Raw genomic sequence first — 21,702 nt, 5'->3', positions numbered from 1 at the left:
GAAGGTACGGGAAAATTGGACATGCATGGATGTTGGGTTGACCTGACGGAATGTCAGAGGTGGATGTTACCAGATGCGTACGTATTAGCTGTTGTGACGATGGCTCATGGATTGTCACATATCAGTGCGAAAGGAATATGTAAGTTCTTGTCCCCTGTATGGAGGAATGAGGGTATTGCTAAATGTGCCGAGAGAGTGGTTAAGAATTGTATGGTGTGTTTGATGCACAATCCTGGCAAGGGCACCCCCACTCCACCTGGTCATTTTGCTCCTCCTGTTTGTCCCTTTGAGGTTATCCAGCTGGACTTTATCCATATGGAGAGATGCAATAACCTGAAGTATGTTTTGGTTGTGGTTTGTGCGTTCTCCAGATGGATTGAGGCCTATCCTCTTAAGGATAACACTGCCCTGTCCACAGCAAAAATCCTGCTGAAGGAATACTTTCCTCGGTACGGAATGCCACGGATCGTGTGGTCGGATAATGGAAGCGAGTTTGTGGGAAGTGTAATGCAGAGTGTGTGTAAGGGCCTGGGAATTCGTCAAAAATTCCATAGTGCTAATCATCCTCAGGCAGCGGGTTTGGTTGAAGGGTACAATGGTACCCTAAAACTAAAACTCGCCAAGATTCAAGCTACGACTGGTCTATCATGGCCTGATGCCTTGCCTCTGGCTCTCCTATCAACCAGAGCGACCGTACACTCTCGAGTAGGGCTTAGCCCATATGAGATTGTGTTCGGCCGCCCTGCGAATATTTGGGGAGTCCCGAGGCCAAGGGCTTTTGATAGTCTTGAGTATCCAATGTTAATTGATTACCTGCATGATTTGACCACTAAACTACGGTTGATCCATCAACAGGTCTTTGAAGCTCTACCGGCGCAGACAGAGGGTCCTGGACACCAGCTCCGGCCAGGCGACTGGGTCGTTACCCGAAATTTCGGTCGGAAACGTAACTTGGAGCCAAGATTTATAGGACCCTTTCAAGTCCTATTGACAACAAGGACTGCGGTTCGGCTGGAGGGCCGGAAAAATTGGGTACACGCCAGCCACACGAAAAAGGTACCGATCCCCTTACCAACAGACGGTTGGGTGAGAACTGGGATTTCGGCAACAGAAACTGAGACTCCTTTGCACTTTGTGCCGTTTAGCGACGCTCAACCTGTGGGGGATGATTTGTCACTGCCAAACCCACATGTGGAGTCATCGGTAGCAGAGAACCCAAGGTCTGACTCATTGTCCACTTCATCGAACACTGTTGCGCCAGCTGAACAATTGTTTGTAGAGCAAACTCGACCTGGAAGAAGTCGATACTTTCTTCGTTCAAGGCCTAATAAAAATTAGTTGTATATTTGCTTTTTGATGCTATGAACATTATGGACAATTATATCCTTTCTTTTTGAGTTTTTATGTGCTGTCCCACGGCTAAGAGATTTGTAATAACACTGAACGTTTCGAGGAAACCTCTCCATCCGGGTTACCGTAGGGCCGTGCGGGTACTCCTTTCCGTTTAGCAGGTTTCTGACGCTAGGTCGGTTACTTTTGTCGATTCCTGGGAACTCCTGGGGATTGATAATCGCTACTCAGAACGAAGTGCGTCAAGTACGTCACGGACGGTTTGTAGAGGATGGCATTCTCTAAGCTGTTGGAAGTAGAAAGGATGTCGGCGCAGAGATCAGAGTTAAGGAGAGTTGTACGAACGAAATGTTTTCTGTTTCAGGTGTTCCTACTGTTTCTGACCGTATCTATGTTATTGGTGGGTGGAGTGTATTTTGGAGTACAGTTGTTATTACCTTCTGCTTCACCTATCCTTTCTCCTAAACTAAGCTCCCTCACCACTGTTTCCCCACATTCTTTTCATCCTCTGCCTCAACATGAACAGGTTAGGCGTGCGGAATTTATGAATAACTCCTTCGTTCAGCTGCTACATCAGCATCAGTTGGTGATGAATACTACCAATTGTTGGGTGTGTGGGTTAATGCCACATACCATGGATAGGGGTATTCCATATTTGGTCCTTCCTTACAGCTCCCAGGGTTCAGCTCGAGCATTCCAAACTATGTTCCGTAGTGCACTAGATTCCTACCCCAGTCGAGAGCCACGTTCTGTCAATTTTGGTCCTGGGCCGTATCACAAGCCTTTGGCGATAGCGGATTTAGATAGAGATGTTTTTGATGCATCGCTTATCCCAAATGAAGAGGTGCAGGCTTATAAGGATCTGAGCGAGGCTGAGTATAGTACGTCAGTGGGTGATAGACAGCTTAAGAGCTCGTCCCCAATATGGATTGTACCACACCTTGGTAATTTCTGCTTGAAAGGGTTGGGTCGAAATCCAAGAGCACAACTTGGGAACAGTGCTTGCACTGACACGTATGTTCTACCGATGCTCTCTTCCCCTGTTTTTCTGACCGCTAAGGGCACCTATTTTGTATGTTATGAACGCGCATATACATGGTTACCCCGTGATTTTTCGGGTACCTGTTATATTGCGAACCTTTTACCACCGACTTTCACAGTCGCCTCAGATTATCACAAAACTAGAGTCGTGAGAGGCGTTATTAGCAAAGAGGATACTGCCGGTCAAGAAGCAGGAGTCTTCTTTAAGGGTTTCTTGCCGTTTTGGGGACCTATGGTTAATAGTAGGAACCTAAGACAGTTGACACGTGTAGTTGAGTCGACTGCTAATATTACTGCAAGTGCCCTTGGTAATTTAACAGCTGAACTTCAGGCGGATAGACTCATGACGTTGCAGAACCGTATGGTTCTAGATGTTGTTCTTGCAGATAGAGGAGGTGTGTGTAAAGTTATCCATTCGAGTTGTTGCATTTTTATTCCTGACAATGCTCCAACTGTCTACCAAGCCATCTCGAAGTTGCACAAGATTTCCGAGTCCATACACGTGGACGAAGGTAATTGGACGCTTCTAGGATGGTTTTGGGGCTTGATGTCAACTTGGGGTTGGAAGATTCTGATGATCGTAGGGGTTGTTGTAACGTTTCTGTTCACGTGTTGTCTTTGTGTACAGTGTGGTCCTGCCTTATGTGGCCTATGTGCTACAACGTGTATAAGACGGCCATCTGTTACCAAGGAGACGTTGATGAATAGAATGATGTTCCAGCAGCAACTGAACGATCTGATGAATATTGAAATAGATTCTGATCTTGACTAGTGCTTGCCTACATGAGGGCAAAAGGAGCGTCTGAGGTTCCGTGTGGGACGGAACGACACTTTTGAGTGGTGACGAATATGGATGAGTTGGGTATCCACGAACCGCAAATGACGAGTATAGTGGGTGTACGCAGTTTCGCTATGCAACCACGTATGGTTCGTCTTATTTTTGGGTTTGTTCATCTGAACCCTCGGGTTCCATTTTAGATACGGCATCCATTTTGTTTCTTGCCCTCAAGTAGCCAGCGAACGGACTTTGTCCGCTTCGTGACCCTGGGACTCCCAAGCTTACACGAGGGACACGTGTTCCTTTGAGTGTGACTTTTACGACGAGGGAAATGACACGGCGAAGGCAGATGGCCCGCTCGAGGCTCATCTTGCCGTGCCGGTCTATTGTTTCAGTCATGCATACATTAGACACGAGGTCTCTGATCCCGTTATCAAGTTTCCTTTATTACTCCTAACACTCTTCTCTAATCTGTTGTGCATCCTTGTCCTTTCTTTGCATCTGTTTTCGTCCCTTCTCCTAATGTGTTTACGGTCAGGATGGAATGTGTTTTATTGCAGAGAAGATATGTTTTTACAGTTGGGAACTGGCAATACTGTTGTAATTATGTTCCGGCCTCCTGAAACATGAACGCGACTCTTTGAAGTTTATTGTGGGAGCTGAGTTGTAATCTTTGTTCACCATACTGTGCTATGGGAAAAACGTGTATAAAAGGAGCGATCCACTTTTGCAATTTGAAGCAGTCTCCGAGAACCTACACGTTGTGTACTTCTTGTGACCTCTGTATCCCTGCAGTAAATAAACGCTGATCTCTGACGTCGCTGGAAGTGTCCCGTGTCTCTGTGTTTGGTACGCCAGAACAGGTAACCCACGAAGGTTTCAGGTGTTGTTCCCTGGCACCGCTGGGTCTTAGAATAACCCAGTCCTTCAACCCGATCGTCTATCTGGACCAACGTCCCACCCTCTATCAAGACCTAGCTGCGATTACCTTGCAGAAGCGCAGGCACTTCCGTCCCATCACGGCTCATCTCCGCCAACGAGACATCTTTTATTCTTGGGGCCACCCATTCCTATTGTTTTTCCGCTTGGTCGGGAAACAATATCAGCTTCGCTCTTTGGCGGACGCCTGCAGACTTCTTGGCGTTTAGCTGCCGGAAGAGGAAGGAAGTAATCGTGGCTCAAGGCCTGCGGCCGGTGTTTCACCATCGGGTTGGCAGAGACAGAGACGCTGCAGAAGCCCTAAACAGCCAGACCCTGCCGAAATTGCGATGAGTCGGTAGGCAGCATTGGAGTCGCTCCCTGAGGAATAGGCGAAGCCCCAACCTTCATGAGAAAAGAAGAGGCTGCCTGTTGTTTATTATTGGGAGGCAGGGGGGGAGTAATCTTGGCCACTCTACGGACCCCTTGCCAAACTCTTTCTGTTCATCCTGGGATGACGGACTTTCTTGTTCCAAACATGATGTTGGAGTTCTGGTTCTTGTTGGGGTTGTTTTTTCCCTTTTTTGAGGAGCCCTCGTCCACAGTTTTTTAATGTTGGCATTGATAGCCTACCTTTGCTCAATATTCATCCCTGCTTGATGGGCCCCGGGATTCAGAGATACTCCTGGACTCTCACTGTTTAGATGGCTCCCACTACACTTCGTATTCTTACCCTGAATGCAGGGACTTAACAACCCCATCAAACGGAGGGTAATCTTATCCTATCTAGAACACTTGAGGGCGGACATCTGCCTCCTTCAGGAGACGCACCTGTTGGCTCGGGACTGTCACCGCCTTAAATCCCGCCTCTTCCCCGCTCAGCATTTTTCCTCTAGCGCCACCAAAACGGCTGGGGTGGCCATTTTGGTCTCCCGCTCCTTCCAGGGAAGGGTTCTTCAGAGGGAGGCAGAAATTAGAGGGAGACTTCTCACATACCGGTTCGACATTGAGGGACTGACGTTCATGATAGGGTCTATCTACGCCCTTAACGATGGGCAAGAACAGTTCTTGCATGAAGCACTGACAGAAGCCACGGTGATGGCAAAGTGTAGAATTTTGTTAGGAGGTTACTTAAACCTGGTGTTTGACAACTCGTGGGACAGATCAGCGCAGCACTCCGGTCAGACAGGCGCGCTCTCCCAGAGGGGCCTAGATCGCTTGAGGGACTTGGGAATTGTGGATCTTTGGCATACTACCCACCCTTATAACCGCGAATGCGAAGACCTATGCCCGCCGTGACTATTTTCTGGGCACAGAGGCGCTCCGGACCCTGCTGGCGGGGTTCAGAGATTTTAACCGCCTCTCTCTCCGATCACGCACCGGTGATGGTCACCCTCACGCTTCCCGCACTACAACAACCCTCCCGCCACTGGCGCTTGCGCAACACCCTCCTGCACTGCGCAGACGTAGTCAAACCGATAGAACGCGCGATAGACGACTTCCTGACCCATAATGATAATGATGACACCTCACTTTCTACACGCTGGACAGCGCTTAAGGCAGCAGGTAATGCTGACCGCAAGGGCAAGAGGGATGATCTTACTCAACGAACTAGGGAGCTGGAACAGATGCACCAGCGCACCTAGGATCTGGAGACAACTGCGCACCGTACGGGCCCAGCTTGCGGCCATTGATAACGATCAGGCGGGATATGCTGCTTTACGACTGCGCCAGGCATTTCACACGGGGAGTGACTGGTGCGGCCGTTTACTCGCTCATAAGTTGCACGAGGTTCAGCAACGTTAAGGGGTTCAGGAACTACACGACGGTACGGGGCAAGCGGTAACGACCTACGCGGAAATTGCGAATGTCTTCCGCAACTTCTTTGCCCAACTCTATGCGGCACAAGCATTAGATGGCTCGCTTAGCGAAACATACATAGCTGCAGCACACCTTCCCTCACTCACGCAGGGTCAGGTGGACAACCTGGAAAGAGAGATACGCGTGGAAGAGGTCATAGCGGCGATCTCACTCCTCAAGCGGTCTAAATCGCCCGGACCTGACGGTTATACGGCCACCTATTATAAAACCTTTTGCCCAACTATAGCACCCCTTTTGACACTCCTTTTTAACTCCTTTGCGATCACGGGGGCAATTCTGGAGGACATGTTGGAACTGGCCATTGTGGTCATCCCGAAGGCCGGGAAGCACAAGACTAGCTGTGGGGCCTATCGCCCTATCTCGCTCCTCAACATTGACCTCAAACTTTTCACAGGGATCTTGACTGCCCGATTGGCACCCTACATGCCGGGACTCATTGACCCAGACTAGGCGGGGTTCATCCCTCAACGCCAGACGAGCGATAATACTAAGCGAGTACTTCACCTGATTGAGAAGGCTTCTTTGGTCCCCGGGGAATACATGCACCTTACCATAGACGCGGAGAAGGCCTTCGACAGGGTCCATTGGCCATTTTTAGAACAGGTGCCGATCCACGTGGGGTTTGGGGACAGATTCCATACATTAATTCTCAATTGCTATCAACACCCGACGGCTACGGTCCTAGTTAACAGACCTACCTCGTCCTGCCCACCTATCTCCAGGGGAACCTGCCAAGGGTGTCCTCTCTCCCCCCTGCTTTTTGCACTGTATATGGAGCCCTTTGCCCAAAGTGTTCGGCACAGCCCTCTTAACGCCGGGATTAAATTCGGGGGCGACATCCACACCATTAGCCTCTACGCTGACGACGTCCTGGTATCTCTTTCAGATCCCTCTCGAGCCTTGGGTGTTTTCATGGCGGAACTGAATCGCTTCACTCCGGTTTCGGGCTTCAAAGTTAATGTTTAAAAATCAATCGCACTTAACCTCTCCATGCTGCCCTCCACCCTGGCACGCCTACGCGCCGCGCACCCCCTTCAATGGGCGGACGGACCTGTACCCTACCTTGGCATCCAGCTGACGCCCATGCTGCCAGAAATAGCCGCCACCAACTACGCCAAACTGCTGACGCAGATCCGAGCGGAGCTGCGGTGGTGGAAGTACTTCCTGATTTCCTGGTTGCGGAGAGTGGCTGCTATAAAAATGACGATTCTACCCCAAATACTGTACATCTTCCAGACTCTTCCTTAACGGCCACCCGACGGGTGGATCAAGCAAGTCCAATCAGAGCTGTCACACTTTATCTGGCGGGCCCGCCGACCCCGCATGAAGGGAGCCATCGCAAGGCTGCCTCCCGCGGAGGCCGGACTAGGGGTCCCGGATCTCCGACTCTACTTTCAAGCGACACAACTCCGACATTTAGTACAATGGAGCAGATCCGAATCAGAGAAACATGGGCTGTTCCAAGACCAAACGGTAGCGGCCATGACCCTGCAGAGAATTCCCTTTCTACGCAGGGCCCACAGACCTGCCAATCTTTGTTTCCCATATAACCAGGACGATTCTTGAGACCTGGGATCAGACCTGTCAGAAATACAACCTGACTTCCTTCCCGTCTCCCCTCACTCCGCTCTTTGACAACCCTGAATTTCAACCGGGGGATGGGTGAGACCTCCTTCACAAGCTAGCGCCCTACAGGTTGCCGGTCTCTGGGGCATTTGTTTGACCTTGATTGGATTCTCCCTTTCCCTCAGGTCCGGTCACTCTATGGGATTCCGGAGTCGGAACGATTCCATTATCTCCTGCTCCGACACTGGGCTCGCCATCCCCTCATAAAACCACACGCACAGCTTTTCCTCACACCATATGAAAAATCGATGCTAACGCGCTCATCCGACAAAAAGCTCATTTCAGACCTGTATAAGATGTGGCTAGCTGGACATACACATACTTATAACGCAGGGCGCATGCGCTGGGAAAGAGATCTAGGTCAGGTCCTCAGCCAAAAAGAATGGGAAGGGATATACTATATAGCTCGACACTCAGCACGAAGCATGGGACTCATGGAGACCCTGACCAATGTGACCGCATACTGGTATTACACACCCGACCGCCTCCACTCGATGGACCCCTGACAAAGTGCTGACTGCTGGCGGGGTTGCGGGCAACGGGGCACACTGGTGCTTCTTCTGTGGGACTGTGAGCAGCTGCATGCCTACTGAGCACAGGTCATTGACGAAATAGATAAACACTTCGATACTCAGCTTCCAAGGTTCCCAAGCTACATCGTCCTGGACCTCCCCAATCCTCTCACATATCCTCTTCGCTCACAGCGAGGTCGCCAGATGGCGGTTGCGCTGGGCTCGGCCACGCAAAGCATTCTGCTTCACTGGCGGACTACTCGTATCCCCACATTTACTGGCTGGCTGCAATGTCTATGGTCGGTCCTGGGACTGGAAAAGATCACTCTTAAATTTGCTGGGAAGGGCTCCACTTCATGGATCTCTGGCAGCCATTTCTCGACCTACTGGGCTCTGAGTTTAGGAGCCCACCTGCCCGATATATCTTTGTTTGCTGCTTCTATCAGCACCTCCTGAGGGGGAATCTCAGGGAGCCTCGCAGACTGAGGAGAAGTAAGCCTGTTTTGAATTGGCATCTTAGCTGGTAGACGGGGGTCGGGGTGGGGGGGTGGGTGGAGAGGGCAGGGTACGTTTTCTTTCTTGGCCATCTGCAGATGTAAAACAGCTGGTTTCCTCCATAAACTGCATTTCACTGTTGCTTTACCTGACTTGCGCTGGTAAACGTATGTGAAGCTTACTGTTGGCCTTTATTGCGAAATGCAAATAAAGATTTAAACCATAAAACTCGTAAGCAAATTTAACTAAAAAGGCAATAGGTTTGGGCTTAATAACTTTGCTCCTGCAAAAATGCTACATTTGAGATGTTATTAGTCTAAATAATCTATATCATGCACACTCTTTCAATTCAGTAATTTTGAAAAAAGTTAAATTAAGTATTTTGTAAACTTTGTTTTTTAATGTACTATTTTATGTCATGAATATATGATGAAGTTTGGTTTTCTTGTGATTGAAAAGGAAAGGGAGCGGGAACGAGAAAGGGAAAATCGACAGCGCGAGAGAGAACGGGAACGAGAGAGAGAGCGTGAGAGAGAACGGCGGCAGCGGGAGAGAGAGCGAGAAAGGGAGAGAGAACGAGACAAAGAGCGCCAGCGGAGGAAAGATGAGTGGGAGAGAGAGCGAGCCAAGAAAGAAGAGAAAGACAAGGCTCTAAGGGAGAAAGAAAAAGAGCGCGAAAAGGATAAAGATAAAACAAAGCCAAAATCACCTCTGCTACCAAAGTAAGTGACTGTCCACACTTGAAATGCTACGTTTGTAATGTTGCTCCTAGTTGTACCTTGATATTAGGTGAACAAAGCAATGACATCTGGTATTTTCTTGTGATCGTTTATTCTTAATTTTACCCCTTGTTGTGTTACACTAGACAAAACTGTTTTACCAACAATAATGCTAAGAGTGTTAAATATTACCCAGCGATTTTCTGCTGGATTGTCTAAGAAATCCTCTATTTTTTTTCAGATTGTTGGTGCAATAAAATGCTCATAAGTTTTGAATGTGGCAAAGAATTTACCTAAAAGAGTGCGGCCAGGGTCCAAGGTACACAAGTTGATCTGTAGAAGTTGGAATTTGTTAGGAATAGGGACCGGGTTAGTTCCAGCCTTTTCCTGTTATCTTTGACTTACATGGGCACATGAAGATGCCTTTCCAAGGTGTTTTATAACAGTGTCAAAGATGGTGCATGTTTTTCTGGATGGTATTCATGTTTGTTGCCTTATCAAAATCTCTGAGATCGGCAGCTACTTCTCTTAGAACGTGTGTTCTTTAAAATGAATTCAATTTTCATGTGACTTGAGAGTTTTATTGTCTTGTAATGTTTTACTGCTGACAGTTGACCTACAAACTAACTATGTTAGGTGTTGTTTTGTTATCCTGTGGTCCTGTAAGGGGTCTTCTGTGGATGTGTACTTTATTAGAACTGGTGTTGTTTAAAACTCCTGAGCTTTGTACAGAACATAAAGATACGTTGCTTTTGTGACGCAGATCTCACAATGCAGGCTGATTATATAATAGTGTTTCAGTGGCACAGTAGACCAATGTTCAGACATTTTGCAACTGCCTGATCGGTGTTGAATTTGTCTAAGTTTGACCTGGTCGCATTCCTATACTTTGTTGGCCAGGCTTTATCCAGATTCCTCTAGTGAGTAGAGCCAGGCTGTTGTCTCTCAGCTGTATGGAGTGAGCCATATCGCTAGTGTTTTCACGTGTTTGTGTGCTTCTTCCCTCAAGTCTTGTCTTTGTTGTGGTTGCTTCTGATGTTCACAGATTGAGTTTGGGCTTGCTTCAGGTGATGAGTAGGGGCAGAGTTGTTGTGAGTGTGTGTGGGTAGTCCTTATAGACTGTATGCCTAAGTATATTCTCTTCATTGACCCATGCACTGTTTCTTTGTGATATGCATTGTGTTAATAGCCATTTCTCATGATGTATACATTCTCTGGGCCCAGTTACTCATTAAATGTATCTATTCTCATTTTGCCTCCCAATATCCAGGGATTTTCTGCACTCTGAAGGCTTCTTTCCTTTTGCTTTGTGTATGCTAATGCATAAGCACTTTACACACACATATAGGATGTAACATTTTTACCTTGAGAGCAGCGGTAAAGAGGGAAAGTTTTGAATGAAGATCTTTGGAAGTGTACCTGCAGCGCCATTGTAAATAAGCTTTCTACATAGTAGGATCTTCATTAATAGTCATAAACATTAGAATAATTTGTTGCTAGGTTTGTGGACCTGAGAAAACTTCAATATATTTGTCCATATTTTCATAGATAGGGTGCTAATTTCTATATATGCATATAATGTTCAGCACTCTTCAGTAGCCCATTAAAGGTAAGATTTTTCCGAAATTTAGACTGCCAAACTCCTTTTAAATTTTTTTTTTTTTAAAAGCATGTCTCAAGCCTACTTTGTAACATCTATAATGTGAAATGCTGAGTACATTTCTAACATTGATAGAAAAGTGCTGCCTGATAGGACTTCATCAAAGTAGCTTGAGAAAAAGCAACATGTCCATTTAAGACTGCAGGATCCTCCACTATCCATAATGCTCTCTACTCGCAGTTGTGTTTGTCTGTTTTTTTTTTTTTTTTTACCATTGATGTGATAAGGATCCCAGAATACAGTGGATGTTTCACGCCTCTATGTTTTATGTGAAATATCTCAATATCTTTACTATTTAACTACTGAGGTAACCTGTTTTTACTACTTATTACAGAATAGTTTTATATTGCACTGTCTTCCCTCATTATGAAATGTCCATCCTTCAGGAGGCATTAGGTTGGCTTCCAACCCACTTGAAGACTGTGTTGTTGGTCTTCCCTCTTAATGTCAAGTGATGCAATGTGACTTTTGAAAGAAGATTAAGAGGACTTTGAAAGCTCAAAAGCATCAGACTTGAGGTAAGTTGGAGGTAATAAGGGCAAAGGAGGAGCAGAGAAAGCTAAAACAAAAGGCTGTAAAACCTCCTCCAATGGACCTTTGCTGAAAAACAGCGAGCACAATGTAAAGATTTCCGAAATCTAGAGTGAGGAGAGCGTGCAAGAGTGAATGGAGACTTCGGCATCACCACTCTCGATGACACTTCTGATTGACATTGAAGATCACAACGTCAAATGGTTTGGCCCTCAAGTGGTCACCATCAAAGGCGGCTCTTTATCGACAGTGACCTATCAATATCATCATAGATCCTCCAAGTCTACCTCAAGAAATTATTGTGACCGTGTCACCACCCACTGTGATGATAAAGCAACTTCTTCGCTGTTAATACAGTGAAAACTCTCGACATCAGCACAGCACTCCCCGAACATGGACTCACTGTCACACCACTCTGACATTGCCACGATCGCCATTGACATTTCTAGTGTCGTCTGTGTCTCCAGCACCAAGAAAAAGTCTTAAGACGTCCTCATGATGAACCTGCAATGCTACTATTGGGCCCTCCATGCTTTTGTGTAACACAGTGAAGACCGCTTCTAGAGTATGACCGAGTATATGTGAAGTGAAAAGTGCTAAAGTGGGCACATTACAAAAAGTGACGGACTGGCATCACACACCACCTGGTGTCACGCTTCATCATCTGCCAGTCCTCGCCCTCCAAAAACCGCATTTGGTGGAGGGCGGCCATACACCTAAAGATAGGGATGCACTTCTAAACTAAGTGAGGGCCCAGAGGGTAATGTGAGTTTAAAAAGCCATAATAGTGCACCTGACAACTTTTTATTCTAATGTGGTGACTAGATGGAAATAAAAACGTAAGTGCGGTGAATAGGGACCTTAATTATCCCATCGCCGCTGTGTTAGAGGTCGACCTGTTTCTGCCAGTTGTCCAGAAAGGTATGTGGCATTCATCAGGACCATATAGAAAAAGGGAGGGCTCCTAGTCTGATCAAAGACTATCCACTGGGTGTGGTGACCTATGGTCACTCAACACTAAGAGGGTACATTAACCCTGCTCTTTCAACCTACTTGCCCCATGGGAGTTGGAATGAGGAGAGCCCCTGTAGTCAAACTTTCGTCAAGGTGCGCTCTCCACGGAATCACCTGTAGATTATACGTCCATCCTCCCCGACTTTTGTCATCCTGGCTCAGGACCAACTGCAACATTTAAACCTACCACAACCACCAAAGATAGTCTCATCCTTCATGTCATCCATCAGAAAGATCTCAATGCTACTTAGAGAACCATGGACTTTAGGATCACCCCATTATGTACCAACCTCTCTTCAAGCGAGAAAGGACTCTGTGTGCATTCCAGAGTGGTGCTAAAGAAGCCGATTTCCTTCTGAGTCTCCATCATAATCAAATTTTGGTGGTGGTGATACTTGCTCATCGTACACTCTTTATCTTCTCCTGCGTCACCCTCAAGAGTTTTTTCCTATGATATCACCACCTTCCATGACATACTCTTGAAGTGGGGCTTCCAAACTTAATATCCCTATGGATATGCTGTTGGCTGCAGTAGTTATAATAATGGTGATAGCTATAGAGGAGATGGGCTGTGGACTTCCCCCTCGGCCGGTACCGACCCAGCCGGACTCTGGGCAGACTATCCATCGTCTCTCCATCCTATTTCGTCCTACCCCTTTACCCTACACCCTTTTCCTTCTAAGCTCCACTTATCTCATCTTCTATGTTCGTGAAATGTTGTTCTAGTAGCTGATGTAACTTGTAACTTATGTAATTTTGTAACTTTGTGGAACCTTATGTAAAGTGCTCTGATACCTCCGGGTCTAGCCAGCGCTATATAAAACTCAAATAAATAAATATGGTGATGTTACTACAGAGGGCTTTGCCAAAACCTGCCCCGACCCTGGGTCCAAATGCAAAAAGAACAATTGATGGAGGTAATGCTGAACAATGTCAAACACCTCAACCCCCCCCCCCCCCCCCCCCGTACAGTGATCTGGGCCTAAATCCATTATTTTTTGCTCACCACGCCACCTCAATTTGGACCTAGCCGTATGCAAGTCAATCTTGACCCTGCTCCAAAAGACCAACCCGAGTTGCCAAGCCAGACCCTCTCTGGACCGGAAACAAGCATCCTAGACAGTGCTCAATTGTTAAAACATTAGGTGCCAGAGCCTTCGTCACAAGGCCACTGCAGCTTGGACCACTCAGTGCCCCTGCCAGCGCTGCAATGACAGTACCGACATAACTACCCAACCGCCACATTCTTTGAAGTGTGACATTTCAGAATATTCTAGTCCCCCAAAGCTATAAGGATGGCTTGGGTGGCGGTATTAGTTATTTATAATGTATATTGAATTAATAAACAATTGTTGTTGTGCTTCTCTCCGAAGTAGACAGTACCACCATGGAATCAGGCTATCCTGGCTGAAGAGGGGTGATACCCCGAAACCGGTCCTAGGATGCTTGTGTTCGAGGCATGTGGGCTGCTGAATTCATATCTGTGCATAGATCGCCGCCTAGTGTTGGGTCCGGATGTTTGCACGTTGTTGTCCTGGAAGAGTCTTGGAAGTATCCTGAGATAGGTGACTCCTCCCCTGGACCACAGTGCGCATGGGCATCCTCTCCATCCTCAGATTGTTTTTTTCCGCCATTGGGTTCGGATGTGCTTATCTTGACTCAAGTTAGGAAAATTTAGTTTTCAGGCCAAAAGGCCTTTAGTTTTCGTCGGTACTGTTCCCGATCGGTATCGACAGTTTACTTGCTAGTTTAGCGACTTTAACAACTTTTTCGGATCCATTATATCCGACCATCGACCCTACATCGACGATGGAACCGAGGACCCCATTCAAGCGGTGTCCTGTTTGCCACGCGAAATATCCACATATCGACGTCCACCCGGTGTGCAACAAATGCCTCTCACCGGATCCCGACGAATCGAAATGTATGGCCTGTGCCCGATTCAGATCCAAGAAGACTCTCCGGAATCGACGAGCCGCGAGACTTGAAGCGCAGCAAGCGGCACCGGCCCCGACCAACATCTTCAGCACCGAGGACGAAGATGTTGAAAGCGTGGAAAACATACCCTCCAGCCCCGCTTCCGAACACGGTTCCAGATCGGAAGACGTAGATGAAGAGCTTTTTCACAGGGAAGAAGCCGACGATGAGGTAGGAAACTACGATGAGGCCTTAGGGGCCGAAGAAGGTAGCTCCGGTGACGAGCAGGGCCTACCCGTCCAAACGGAGGATATCCCAGTGCGTCAGTCTACGGCTCCGGTCGAGGGATCGCCTTCGGGCCTTACCCAAGATCAATCCCGCAGTTCTTCGGCCCCGCCCTCTGGCCCGGCCTCGGACATCCAGCGAGAGCCATTATTACCCAAAAAGACTGGTTTCCCTTCCACGAAACCGAAACCAATCGTCGCACCGGTTCAACAGAAACCGAAAGTGAAACTAACACTGGTCGGCTCGAGGACCACCACACCTTCGACGCCAGCCAAAACCGTCGGCTCCGATCGCACCAAAAGGGACTTCGGTGCCGAACTCGCTGCAGCCGATGTCGGCGCCGACCCAAAGAGAAAGGCCATCGGTACCGCCAAAGCGCCTCGGCCTCCGGCACCGAAACAATCGGCACCGACCACCAAGGTTAAAATGGCCGCTGCATCGCAATCCACCTCGAAAGCAGCGACTACGGTCCAATCATCGACGCCGTCGACAGCTACTACCTCTCCTCGACTCGATGACCCTGTGGCTCCAAAGAAGTCCACACCTACCTCTACAGAACCACTCGGCGCCAAAGAACCGTCGGCATTACAGGTGCGACAAGTTGCAGCGTCCTTGCAACGCATCAGAGAAAAGGCAGCCCTCCAGGCCACGTCGGGCTCCGAGCCGAAAAAGGCTCAAAAGGCACCTTCGGCACCAACCAACATCACCTTTGGTTTGCCGCCATCCACGGCGCCGAAACTATTCGAGATCAGAACACGTGTCACCCAGACAAGGTCCCCATCTACTGAACACTCTCCTACTGGGACATCACCGTCCCACTTCATCGACGCCGACACCGGCAGGCTCATGCTCCGAAAGCGGAAGATCACTTCCGAGCAGGCTTTGGACTCTTACAGGATCCCGTTAAAGCAAAAACTGCCGGCGGAATCGGAACCAGTTCTTTATGAACGCCTCCACACCTCTTACCCATATCCACAGTCCTTCTCTCCGACGCACTCCGACACGGACGCATTAGAGGACTACATGGGTGACGACACCACCTACCCCAGGGATATGGACCCTGAAGGCCAGCAGGACCCTGATCAAGCTTGGGATGACCCTGTAGACCCAGGTGCCGCTATGGATACACAGGACACGCAGCTTTATGGCGCAAAAACGTCTCCCACAGAGGACACTGCTGCATTCAACGCCCTCATTGAACGTGCCGCAGCCAATCATGGAGTGCAACTCCACTCAGACACAATCGAGGACGATTTCTTGGTGGACACTTTCGCATCCTCCGAGAGGACTGTAAAGACTCTGCCCATGTTGAAAGGTGTCCTCAAGCCAGCAAAGGACATTTTCAAAGAAACCACCAGGGCACGGGTAATAAACCCCAGGATCTAGAAAAAATACAAGCCAGCACCTGGGGACCCTACGTACATTAGAGGCCAGTTGCCTCTGGACTCCATCGTAGTTGCTAATGCTCGCAAACGGGCACACTCGCAGACAACTGGTGATGCTCCTCCCCCGGACAAAGAGTCCAAGGTGCTAGAGACCTCCGGCAAAAGGATTGCAGCCCAGGCGGCAAACATATGGCGCATTGCCAATACACAGGCGCTCCTAGCTCGCTACGATCGCTCACACTATGACACGTTAGAGACCCTACTCCAACATCTACCTGACGAGTACAAAGAGGCAGCGGAGCTCCTCATCAGGGAGGGACAACTTCTCACAAACGCATCCATTAAGTGTGCACTGGATGCCGCCGACACAGCTGCGAGAGCAATAAACACCAGCGTCATGCTACGACGACACGCCTGGTTACGAATCTCCGGATTCAAACCTGAGGTTCAAAATAACATCCTCAATCAGCCGGTCAACCCCGACTACTTATTCGGACCGGAGGTTGACACCACCCTAGAAAAGATAAAAAAAAGACACAGACACTGCAAAGTCAATGGGGGCTCTGCAAACGCAGACATTTCGTAGTGGCTCCTTTCGTCGCCCCGGAAATAGAGGAGCGGGTAGAGGACAGGGGTCACAGCAAACCTACAATAAAGGGGGCACACAAAGTACCTACGATAAAAACACCCGAGGTGGATATCGTGGCTCCAGCACAAAGGGCAGAGGACGCGGTTACGGCAATACCAGGTCCTCCCCCAAGAACAAACCGTGACGCCCTCTCCCTTCCCCCCGACCACATAACACCTGTCGGGGGAAGACTCCAGCGGTTCCTGTCCACGTGGAATACCATCACCACGGACAGGTGGGTCAAAGATGTTATCCAACACGGTTACTGCCTCGAATTAACCTCCACTCCACCCACAATACCGCCAAAGCACCGTCCTATGTCCTCAGAGCACTTAGCATTATTACAGCAGGAAGTGCTAAGTATGCTGCAAAAAGGCGCAATAGAGGTCGTGCCCGTCCACCAGCAGGGGACAGGGGTGTACTCTCTGTACTTCTTAATACCAAAAAAGGACGGGTCACTCAGATCTATACTAGACCTGAGACCCCTCAACCACTACATTCTCTCAGAGCATTTCCACATGCTCACCCTACAGCAGGTTCTCCCGCTGCTCAGACAGGGAGACTTCCTAGCCACGCTAGACCTCAAAGATGCGTATTTCCACATACCCATACACCCGTCACACAGAAAATATCTCAGGTTCACTATTCAGGGGCAGCACTACCAATTCAAAGTTCTTCCCTTCGGCGTGACAACAGCACCCAAAGTTTTCACAAAGTGCCTAGCTACTGTGGCTGCACATCTACGGAGGCAACACATTCACGTCTACCCTTACCTGGACGACTGGCTTGTTCAGGCAAAGTCAGCCCAGCAATGTGCCAGCCACATGTCCCGCACCATTCACCTTCTTCACAGTCTGGGATTCTCACTAAATTACCCAAAATCACATCTCCAACCCGCACACGTACAACAGTACCTAGGTGCGACCATAGACACTCTGGCAGCCACAGCTCAGCCAAATTTAGTGAGGATCAACGGCATGCAAATGCTGATCTCAAAGTTCAAACCCCAACACTCCCTTCCTGCGAGAGTGTTCATGCAGTTGATAGGCATGATGGCCTCCTGCATTTTCATAATCCCGCACGCGAGACTACATGTGCGCCCGCTTCAGGAGTGCTTGGCACGTCAATGGAATCAGGCTCACGGGCAACTAAAAGACCTAGTGTTGGTGAGCGGTCGGGCATACAACTCTCTGCATTGGTGGAATCCACAAAACCTTTGCAAAGGCCGACCGTTCCAAGAGCCTGTTCCACAAATCATACTAACAGCGGACGCGTCTCTCCAGGGATGGGGAGCTCATGTACTCCATTACACAGTGCAGGGACTATGGACAATACAACAAAAGAAGATGCACATCAACCTTCTAGAACTGATGGCAATCTTCCTGGCAATGAAAGCCTTCAAGGTACACTTGTGCAACAAAGTCGTGTTGATCCGGACAGACAACATGACTGCCATATACTACATACAGAAGCAGGGAGGAACGCACTCTCCACAGTTGTCTCATCTGGCTCAGAGCATGTGGAAGTGGGCCATTCAGAGGAACATATTCCTCATGGCGGAACACCTCCCCGGCAAGGACAACCAGATGGCGGATCTGCTCAGCAGAAACAGCCACCAGATGCACGAGTGGGAGCTACACCCGTCAGTACTCCAACCGTACTTCCAACAGTGGGGTCATCCAGAGATAGACCTATTCGCCACAAGCGAAAACGCAAAATGCCAAAGCTTTGGCGCCAGGTTCCCACATCCACAGTCACAGGGCAATGCGATATGGATGAACTGGTCCGGCAGATTTGCGTACGCTTTTCCCCCAGCGCCGTTGATACCGCTGGTGGCACGCAAACTGCGACAACACTCACTGACACTCATCCTGGTTGCTCCAACATGGGCACGCCAGCCATGGTACACCACCTTTCTGGAACTTTCCGTGGTGCCGCATCAAAGGCTGCGGATCAAACCCGCGCATTTGACGCAGAACCATGGAGAAATTCGGCACCCAGATCCGCAACAGCTGAACCTGGCGATCTGGCTCCTGAAGTCCTAGAGTTTGGCTACCTAAACCTGCCACCTGACTGTATGGAGATGATTAAGGAAGCTAGGAGACCCACTACCAGAGCTTGCTATGCAGCCAAATGGAAGAGGTTGGTCATTTATTGCAATAACAATAACATTAACCCGCTAGACGCATCCATTCAAAACATAATCTGTTACCTCTTACACCTATACCGATGCAATCTGGCATACACCTCAATACGTATCCATTTGACCGCAATAGCAGCCTATCTCCAGAACAGGCAGCACCTCTCTTTATTCAGAGTGCCTGCCATCAAAGCCTTCTTGGAGGGACTTAACCGAGTAATTCCCCCAAGACACCCACCAGCACCAGTGTGGAACCTCAACTTGGTCCTCACCCGACTGATGGGTCCACCCTTCGAACCTCTCCACTCATGTGAGATTCAATTCCTCACCTGGAAAGTAGCTTTCCTAGTAGCAATCACTTCGTTGAGAAGAGTTAGTGAACTCCAGGCACTAACCATTCAAGAGCCATTCATACAGGTTCACGCAAACAGGGTCGTACTACGTACCAACCCCAAATTCATGCCTAAAGTAATATCGCAGTTCCACATGAATCAAACGATTGAACTGCCTGTTTTCTTTCAGAATCCACAAAATGTCGCTGAAAGAATGCTCCATACACTAGACGTCAAAAGAGCCCTCATGTACTATATAGACAGAACTAAAAATTTTAGGAAGACAAAACAACTTTTGTTGCCTTTTCCCCACAACACAAAGGCAACGCCATCTCCAAAGCAGGTATAGCCAGATGGATCGATAAATGTATTCAAATTTGCTATCAAAAGGCTAAACGCACATTAACGATTCCCCTACGAGCCCACTCAAGACGTAAGTTAGGGGCCTCCATGGCTTTCCTGGGAAACATTCCTTTACATGATATATGTAGAGCAGCCACATGGTCCACTACACATACATTTACCAAACACTATTTTGTAGATGTGCACTCAAAACAGCAGGCAGCTGTAGGACAGGCTGTTCTCAAAACTCTTTTTCAGACCGCTGCAGCTGGCACCGGTAGCCGCCGCTAATGGGAGGTACTGCTATGTATTCTATGCACAGATATGAATTCAGCAGCCCACATGCCTCGAACTGAATGTGCTACTTACCAGTATGCATCTGTTCTTGGCATGTAGGGCTGCTGACATTCATATCGCCCACCCTCCTCCCCGGCGCCTGTAGCAGCTGCTGCTCTCAGAATTACTGTATAGCATGGTCATCACTTTCTGTATCTACTCCATCACTGCCACAATGGCAAAAAACAATCTGAGGATGGAGAGGATGCCCATGCGCACTGTGGTCCAGGGGAGGAGTCACCTATCTCAGGATACTTCCAAGACTCTTCCAGGACAACAACGTGCAAACATCCGGACCCAACACTAGGCGGCGATCTATGCACAGATATGAATGTCAGCAGCCCTACATGCCAAGAACAGATGCATACTGGTAAGTAGCATATTCATTCCAGTCCAGGGAGGACCTGGCTTGGCAGTTCGGGCTGGACTGTCCCCATGAGGCACAGGGTCAAGAGTGATTTGCATATGGCTGGGTTCAAATTGGAAAGGCATGGTGAGCAAAAAAACGATGGATTTAGGCCCAGATCTCTGTACTGGGGTGAATGTATGACATTGTTCTGCATTCTGTCCATCTATTGTTGTTTTTGCATTTGTCACCCCGAGTGGGAAGGGTATGCCCAGACGTGGGTCCCGTGCTCTCCATGCCACTGGAATCAAGCTATCCTGGCTGAAGAGGGGTGAAACCCCGAAACCGGTCCTAGGATGCTTGTTTCCAGTCGAGGGAGGACCTGGCTTGGCAGTTCGGGCTGGACTGTTCCCATGATGCACAGGGTCAAGACTGATTTGCATATGGCTGGGTTGAAACTGGAAAGGCATGGTGAGCAAAAAAACGATGGATTTAGGCCCAGATCTCTGTACTGGGGTGAATGTATGATATTGTTCTGCATTCTGTCCATCTATTGTTGTTTTTGCAGTTGATAATTAAGTGCCCGTGCCAAGCACTGGAAACCATTGGCTCAAATGAAGCACTGATCCTCGGACCGGTTTAGGGTATCACCCCTCTTCAGCCAGGATAGCTTGGATTCAGTGGCATGGCGAGCATGGGATCCACGTTAGGGCATTCCTGTCCCATTTGGGCTGACAAATTGTGTGTGGGGGGAACTATTGATGGATGGAATGCTGAACAATGTCAAACAGTCACCCCCAGTACAGAGATCTGGACTTAAATCAATCTTTTTTTTGTGCTCACCACGCACCCCAGTTTGGACCTAACCATATGCAAATAGGTCTTGACGCTGCTCCCCATGCGAACAGTCTTGCCCAGATTGCCAAGCCAGGTCCTCCCTGGACCTGAAATGAGCATTCTAGGACCGGTTTCAGGATATCACCCCATATCATTCAGAATAGCTTAAATTCAGTGGCATGACGAGCACTGGACACACATGGGCTTCCCCGTCCAGGCATTCTATAGATTGCTGAGAAGAAATTCCTGACTCCAGCCACAGTAAAGGACAGCAATTCCACACCATCCCCAGAAATATTAGTCTTCGCTGTCGAACCTAGATTCGGTAATAGTCCAGTTGATAAGAAGACCACCTACCTTTGCTCCAGAAATTACTGCGCCAGCGGACAGAGCTAGCAAGTGCATAGATGCTACAGGCAGGAAGTTGTGAGTCACATCGGCTACTGCATTGAAGCTCGCTAGTGTTATAACTCTACACAAAGGTACAGCAGAGAGATATGAGAAGGGATGACCTTTATAGATGCTTTATAGGTGACCTGCCCTGCCTACAGACAGCAGGACTTTGAAGAGATAAGAGAAGGCTCCTTGATTTCTAATCAGGTCAAACCTCTGACATGGACTTAGCTGAC

General features: G+C 48.6%; 1 protein-coding gene across 1 annotated transcript in view; it reads left to right on the top strand.

Annotated features, from left to right (window-relative positions):
• Window positions 1-21,702, top strand: part of ZC3H18 (zinc finger CCCH-type containing 18) — a 537,339-nt gene that overhangs the window by 258,763 nt on the left and 256,874 nt on the right. Inside the window, exon 7 of the mRNA XM_085638957.1 lies at window positions 9,061-9,323. Coding sequence (XP_085495083.1) covers window positions 9,061-9,323 — 263 coding nt within the window. The remainder of the gene's footprint in view (window positions 1-9,060; window positions 9,324-21,702) is intronic.

Source organism: Triturus cristatus, chromosome 12 (assembly GCF_964204655.1).
Source record: "Triturus cristatus chromosome 12, aTriCri1.1, whole genome shotgun sequence".
Classification (NCBI taxonomy): Eukaryota; Metazoa; Chordata; class Amphibia; order Caudata; family Salamandridae; genus Triturus; species Triturus cristatus.
Note: the sequence above shows the minus strand (reverse complement) of the source record. Positions and strands in the feature narration are given on the sequence as shown.